This window comes from Ctenocephalides felis, unplaced genomic scaffold (genome assembly GCF_003426905.1).
Source record: "Ctenocephalides felis isolate EL2017-DRISC unplaced genomic scaffold, ASM342690v1 CF-g0.4_SCAFFOLD_01886, whole genome shotgun sequence".
NCBI lineage: Eukaryota > Metazoa > Arthropoda > Insecta > Siphonaptera > Pulicidae > Ctenocephalides > Ctenocephalides felis.
In genome coordinates this window covers 137232097-137240358 of record NW_020538040.1, presented here as the reverse complement: position 1 = coordinate 137240358, position 8262 = coordinate 137232097, and the positions used below count along the sequence as shown (strand labels likewise).

Below are 8262 nucleotides of genomic sequence, written 5' to 3'. Positions count from 1 at the left end.
TGATTAACAATGTCGACTTTAAAAAATTCTAATTGGGTTCCGAAACAAGAACCGCCTGATAATAAAACAGATGATACTAAAACCGATTCTGTAAAATATGATATGGTCAACGAAGCAAAGAATCGGAACCAAAGCCAAACAGGGTAAAAACAGAATTGCTTGGGATATAAAACTGGTACAAACCTCAAGCCAATGGTGTTTCAAAGGAAAGTACTAAGGATAATTTGTAGACAATCAAAAATTGGTTATGGCTGAAGAAAAACAGGACAATAAGCTTAAAGAAATTAGTGCAATGGAAGAAGAGAGCAGACGCGAGCGAAGATACACTAAAAATCTTCACGAGTGCTCCTTGATGCTTCAGGAAATTGATGGAGGTAGATACACAAGGGAAGGATTTCGCAGACTTTTCAAAACAAGGTAAGTTTAGCTTAAAAAATGCAATCTTTATATGTGAAATCAATCAGATAACCAATTATTGCATATTTCATGTTAAGTAAAATATGCGGTATATTGAAGATTCAGTACAAATATTTGTACATTAAATACAAATATTTGTATATTGAATTAGCTGGCGAAATTTGATGTCTATTGACTTTGTTATTGTGCTGCTGACTTTCATAGAAGAACTTAATCTTCATGTATTCACTACTAAACTAGTTCAAATTATTTTATTAACTCCCGTAGGGTAAGTTATAGTAATCGCAAAAAAATCGAAAATGAACATTTTTGCATTTTCTCGACGTTTCAAACCTTCTGAACATTTGCATACCTTAGAAAAAATGGATGTATGTGTGTGTGTGTGTGTTGTGTGTGTGTAGGATGTATGTATGTATGTTGTAGGTGATATTATGTGCGGATACAATTTTTCGTCGACGATTTCGGGAACACGGATCAACCGATTTGAATAATTCAAAAAACATTCGATCGTATGATAAGGAGACGTGTGATAGTTTTTGGCAAAGCAGGTAGCCGTTCCGAAGATACGGGGCAAAAAGTGCCAAGAACGGTACCTCCGTTTCAAGAGGACACGGAGCGTCCGATTGCATAATTCAAAAACATTTTACTTTACTGACAAGATGTAGAATGATCAATTTTCATGGAGGCAGTCTAGCGGTTCGGAATCTATGAAAAAAGTAAAAATAATGCCATTCGGCGGTTTTAAACATTATCATTAGACATATGCAATCAAATTATCAGATATTTTATAGAGATTTAACAATAAGTATATTTTTTTTTACATTTTATGGTTCCGTACCAATGCTTATGCGTTAGACGGCGGCGCGGCCTTACGCGATTGACATTTCGTCTCTATGCAGTTCAAGCAGTGCGATTGCTTTGAAAAAGTTCAGAATTTCCAAAATATGGCAAAATGAAGAAAACATTTTTTTCAAAAAAATTTTTTATCCAAAAAAAAATTTTTTTTCAAAAAAAAATTTTTTTTTCATATAATTTTTTTGTCAAAAAAAGTAATTTTTTGTCAAATTGTAGTTTCTCAATCTATCTTTTTAATTAAAGTTTTCAAAAATGTTTAATCGTTTTAAAAAAAATAATAATTTTTGGTACGGGAAAGTTCCAGCAATTTGCCTTAAGGCACGATGCCCTAATTGCCTAGACAGATTCCACTACAGCTAGTTTATGTAATGTTTACATGATCATTAGGGTGGTTCTTAATATGGACATTTTGAATTTTCTTGCTCCAAAAGCTCAAATCGTTCCAAATTGATAAAAAAAATTCTCTGAAAGTTTTAGCTTTTTATATTAACTTTTAGATAGTGCGCAATTCAACCAAACTTTGTATGGAAATAGCATGGAAAAATTTTTGAAAATTAAAAAAAAAAGTTTTTAGGTATAACTCAGCATTATATTATAAAGTTTCACACAAATTTGAGTATAAATTACTACAAAAAATAAATATTTAGGTCAATATCACTAAATTCATATTTTAAATCAAATACTCTACTACAAATCATTTGTGTTAAATAATTTTAAATAGTGATGATAAATGTTTGTATATATATCGCTTCATTATAAAACCTAATTAACGAAGGAAGTAGTGATGAATATTCAACATTAATTAAAAACACAGAATAAAAATTGTTTTGGATTTGCTTAAAAATTTTATGCAAATTAGCACTGCATACTTCAATTTTGCTTAATTTTTTAGTTGTTGTTTTCATCATGAAATATCACAGGTATTCTTCAAACAGTACGAAAATATTTAGAATTCATGTATTTAATTTTTTTATTTATTCATTTAAACAACCATTTATATAATCATTGTTCTAATCAATCTTTGCTATATATTATCATGTTGAAGGATTCATGAAATTGAAACAAATGCAATAAAGAAATCAAAATTTACTGTTTTAATTACTGATAAATACATTTAATATTACGTAAGCCATAAAACTAAAATTTAAATAATAAAGAATAATTTCTTTCTCATTTCAATGGCGTATTCAAATGCATAATACAATTCTTCTTCAATTCAAACCTTTTGTAACTTCAACATTCACATAGACAACTTTTATGATATTCAAAAACAAAAAAAAATGTAATTATAGCTATAATTCATTATAACATTTCTTTATAGTATATTTATTACTTTTTATTTAGATACTTGAATAAAAGCTTTTATATTATATTGCACATTTTATGCTGGGTTATTATAAAAAATTAAAATTAGAGCAAACTTGAATTAACAGATTTATAGTTTACCTACCCTGTATTGTTTTACACAGAGTAAAAGTGTTTAAAAAAAATTACGTTGTATATACTGGTGAAACTTAATATTATCGTTTTTAAATACATTTTGTAACAGGCAAATTAAAACCATCAAATTTAATTACAAAGTTTTTGCAAACTATCAATTATGAAACGCAAATCGTAATCAGATCATATATCTCGTTCACTTGTAATTAGATATATGTATATATATATATATATATATATATATATATATAAATGTAGATATATAATTTTTGTGAAAGTTTTATTAGACATCTGTTAACAGCATTATAAAAATTGCGGGGATATTGCAGAGTTATAAATAAGTTAGATTTTTTGTATATAAATTACTTTCTACATACACTCTCTCTAAATTGTTAACATAACTATTTCGTTATTTTATTACAGCAATATAAATTATGTAAATTCATAAATTTGGATTAGATTTTGATAGTTTATTAAATCTAATGTAACAGATTATTAAAACAATAGGATACTTAAACATTTAATTCAATCGCTAAAAATGCTTAATCTTGGCAAAACATTCTTTGCAATTTGCTAAATTCAATGTTTATGTTACTCTAGAATCAAAAAAAAGTTTTAATGGAAGTGTGAAATCCATAGATTTGGCCTTAAACAGCAACATATATATTTTCTTATAATAATTCGTATCTTGATATATTATATTTACTTATAATTTAATAACTGTGACAAATATCTTGATTTAATTGATAAAATTATATTAAAACTATTGTCGTGGCAACTTTGCGACATTAGATGCTTCCTAATTAGTAACCCCAATTTTATTTCCACTATTTCGGACAACCCGATATCAAACTGTAGCTAACCGTTTTCACTTGAAAATTATAGATCATAGTAAATTTTCAAGTAAAAATTGCCTTCCTGGCATTGCTATACTTTAAATTAAAAAAATATATTGAAGAAATTTTAATAACAAAAATAAATCAAGATATTTATTAGATAGGACAACTAACGGGTTGCCTTCTACAGAACTTGTAATTAAGAAAAATCGTCACATTGCTAGCAGTACCCTTAAGTTCTGATTGCTGTAAAAAAATTAAAAAAATTGGTGTGAGGAGCATTACCAAGTTTCACCAATTTGTGAACAAAAATTAGAACTATTAAATAAAAATTTATGGCCCGGCCTATCTTTTCAAAAACCTATTTAGCAGGATTTCCAACTAATTTCTTTCAAACGGTTCTTCAATTATCAAAATCGATTCAGAATTTTTAAATAAATCATAGATAAAAAATTCCAGCCTTCCAAAAAATTTTTGAAACTTCGTTTCCGAGAAAACTTCTACGAAAGATGAAATACTGGCTTATTTCATTTTATTTTTTATACACACGCATATTTTTTCCAATTTGGTGCCAGACTTTCCAAACTTCATTTCTGATAAATTAGAAATATTAATATTTTACAAATATTAATTGCTGTATTGCCACATATCCTTTTCCACTGCGGATATATTATTTTTTCGCGTAGGAATACTTATATTCCCGGTACCATATTTAGAACAATAAGAGTTGCAAAGATAATACGTTAAAATTTCATAAGATTCTTATTCATCGCACCTTGAACAATAAATTAAGAAAGACAATCAGCGACTCCTACAAATTTCCGTACTATCACTTGTTTTGTAATTATTATTAAATGCATGTATACAAGTCGTTATATCCATATACTCAAGTAGTGCCATAGCACTTTATCATCATACCTTAATTGTTTATTTTAATTTCCCGTAGGGTAAGTTATAGTAATCGCAAAAAATATAAAATGAAAATTTTTGTATATATTTGTTTCCGAGATTTCTGAACATTCTGGTACACCTTAAAAAAAATGAATGCATGTGTGTGTGATGTATGTATGTGCGGATACAATTTTTGGCCGACGATTTCGAGAACACGGATCTATTGATAAGGAGACCTTATCTTATTCCTATTGATAAGAAGACGTGCTGGTTAGTTTTTGGCCAAAGCAGGTCTAGCCGTTCCGAAGATACGAAGAAATAAGTAATACGAAGAAATAAGAAAAATGGTAATTCAGTTTTTCAGAGAACAGAACCTCCGATTTCAATGATTTAAAAAACATTTTACTTGTATTGATGGAATAAAAATTTGATGATCTAGCGGTTTTGGAGATTCAATGAAAAAAGTAAATAAAAAACGCCATCTGGCGGTCAAAAATAATCATTAGACAAATTTTTGGAGACTTTAATAATATGTATCAATTTTGTTTACATTTTTATGGGTTCCGTAACATCGTTTGTCCGTTAAACGGAGACGCGGCGCTTACGCGCTTCGATTTTTTGTCTCTATGCAGCTAAAGCAGTGCGATTGCTATGAAAATAAGTTCAAAATTTCCAAAATATTTTAATTTTTTCAAAGTTTGAAAAAAAAATCTTTATAAAAAAAATATTTTTTTGTACGGGAAGTTCCAGCTATTAGCCTTAAAAGGCACGATGCCATACACCACTAGTTCTTTCTATCTTAAGATGTAAAAATTTCATATAAGTGTCTATTTTAAAAGTTTACGAGTTCTATGAAAAAATAATAAAGCAAACGATTTGAATTTGACAAGTTGTGTTTTATCTTGAGCCAACTGAAGTCATCGAAAAGTCGATTGATTTATTCAATGGTTATCAAGATTTGATTCATTGTGTTCGAAATACACGGATGCTAACAACATTTTGTCATTGATTGTAATATACAAAGCTTCTCAAACTAAGTAGAAAAACGAGAATTAAAAATTAGGTGTAAATTACATGAACTACCCGACTTGTGTAAATTATCTACAAAATCGATAGGGATTAATATTTAGTTTGTGCAATTGTTACTATATAATTTTTAATTATAGATCATGAACTCACGCATGTCACTAATAAGTTTTAATATTGCCAAATAAAATTTTTCAACTGACAAAATTGTCAAAAAAAGTTTTTCAAAAATTGACCATTATTGATCAAAAATCGGCCCGGTTGATCTTTACTAAAAGCTGATCAGCACGATTCCCAACCAGTAGCTTTTGAATAGTTTTAATTTTTAATTAGAATTGTTGTAACCATTTAAAAATAGTAAATCATTCAACCTTCGGTTTGAGAAACCCTGAGGCAAATTGTAGGGTAGAGCGGGGTTTAAAAGTCCACGGGAAAAAAGTCCACCACCAATAATTCAAAAGCAAGTCAAGTTTAATTTTTTTTAACAACAATATAGGGAAAAAATTATAGTCAGCCCTCATAAACCCCAATGTTTGAACATGCATAAAAAAGCATTTTCTTCCATTGTTAGTTTTTTGGTTGTGAGCACTGTTGTTTAGTTACGAGACCTTAATGTAATATTTAGGTATACGTTATTAAATTGTTCTATAAGATGTACTATTAATTTAAGTTAAATTCAGCAGTTTTTCATATAACCTCTATAAAAGCTTACACGTGGGTGGGGTAAAAAGGATCAACTGAAACTTTACTCTGGTGAAGGTGTAAACAATAAAAAATAATAAATAAATATGTAAATTAAGCATATATGTATGTTGTGATATAATTGGTTTGATCTTCAAAATATCAATGCTCAAAACGAAATTGGACCTTTGTGCCCTACTCTGCCCTACCCTATTTATATCTCAATGTATCGCTACTTTTCAATAGAAATGATTATTTTTTAACTAATTTCACTGAATTCTAATTAATTCGGGAGTTCCGCACGGTAGTGTGATAAGCCATCTATTTTGCACGTTAATTTCCTTATAGAGAGAGTCGCATAAGGAAGTAATATATGTATGTTTATTAATCACTTTATGGGCCCTCGGTTTTGGAAACTCTGACATAGATTGTATTTAGATATCTCATGTTGAACGTTTTGACTGTTTGACATAAATTTAATGATTATGTATTGAAAGAACAAACAATCGATATCAATTCATTTTGTATGAACAATGCTCGCTTTAATTTTTTATAAATAGGAACATAGAATGATATCTGGGTACAATCACTTTCATCAAAATTCTATGAAAAATTACAGAAAAAAAAAATTTATTTATATATATATATATATATATATATATATATATATATATAATTGTGTAAATACTTATAGATAGATAGATATTATTTGGTAGATCAGGTATAAATAATAAATGCAATAAAAATAAAAATGGAAATAGAAGAGGATTATATAACATACATTTTAATAACATTTTGACGTAAATAAAACGTTGACAAAAATTGTTGTATCCATCTGCTAATTATAAAGAAACGGCTCGGCCGAACGCAAAACTTCTCAACGCAATTCCTTATTTAGTTTCATAAAATGTCTTTTGCATGTTTAAAATCGTTGCAGCCGTTTTTTTTTACAAACACAGACAAAAGGCCAAATTTGGGTAAACTATTGAAATGACTAGAAACACAGAGAAATCATAAAATTATTAAATAAGATTTTCTGGCCAAAACATAAATTCCTCTTTCGGAAAATTAAATATAAAAACTATTTGCAGTTGAGGTCATTAATAGTATAAATATAATTAATTTTGAGAATATACTTTTTTCAAATGCCAAATCTATTTAAGATAAAACACGTATAACCGGATACGTATCGATTCTTTATTTTTAATAAATATTTGATTTCTGCTATAGCATTTAAATCTATCGATCATAAAAACAACTATTTCGCATGTATTGTTATTAACCTAGTTTTGCTTATATGTATCGCTATTTCCAAAATGATCTCGATATCAATATATTGAATTCTAGAGATTTTGCCATACGAACTTTCTAATCAAGATAATTATTTAAAATGTTGTAGTTGCTAGAAATGATCATATCTACATATAAATAGATCTAAATGGATATATTACAATATTGTTTTAAATCGTATCGAATTATAAAGCTGGGTACACATGATCATAATAAAAAATAGAGGGTACATAGCAGAGAAAAGAAAAAAACGAATAATTTTGTTTTCTTACAACTATATCAATATTAGTTAAATATTTAACTATTTTTAATAAAAAAAAATATTTATACTTTCAATTTTTATGTAGGATAGGAAGAGGCACAAAGGTCTAATTTGACCTTGAGCAATTATATTGCAAAAACCAAACCAATTATATTTTAACGAATTACACATATCAAACAAACAACTCTCTATCACTCATCATTGTAGAAAGGTGTTTTTTTTGTTTTTTGAACATTTGTCACGTGGTCTTTTTTGCCCCATGTACGGGGTGGAATGGGACGGCCAGGGGGAAAAGCGTCCTATTTTTTATTTTAAATAATGAAGAGATTTTTAGGAAGTAATAGCTACATTATTCAACCAATGCAAAATATAAATTTCATGAAAACATTTTGCAGAGATAATACTGTATATAACCTTGATCTGGCATTCAGAAACATTCATCAGCAAAGTTGGAGTAATACTAATTTAATTTATTTCTTTCAACTTAATCCCATTTTTATTTACTATTTTTCATTGTTTACAACTTTGCCAGGGTAAAGGTCAGTCTCTTTTACTCAACCCACA

General features: G+C 28.1%; 1 protein-coding gene across 1 annotated transcript in view; it reads left to right on the top strand.

The window, feature by feature from the left end:
- The first annotated feature begins 292 nt into the window (after positions 1-292).
- Positions 293-8262, top strand: part of LOC113376757 (NADPH oxidase 5) — a 75901-nt gene continuing 67931 nt past the window's right edge. Inside the window, 1 exon segment of the mRNA XM_026616799.1 lies at positions 293-421. Coding sequence (XP_026472584.1) covers positions 293-421 — 129 coding nt within the window.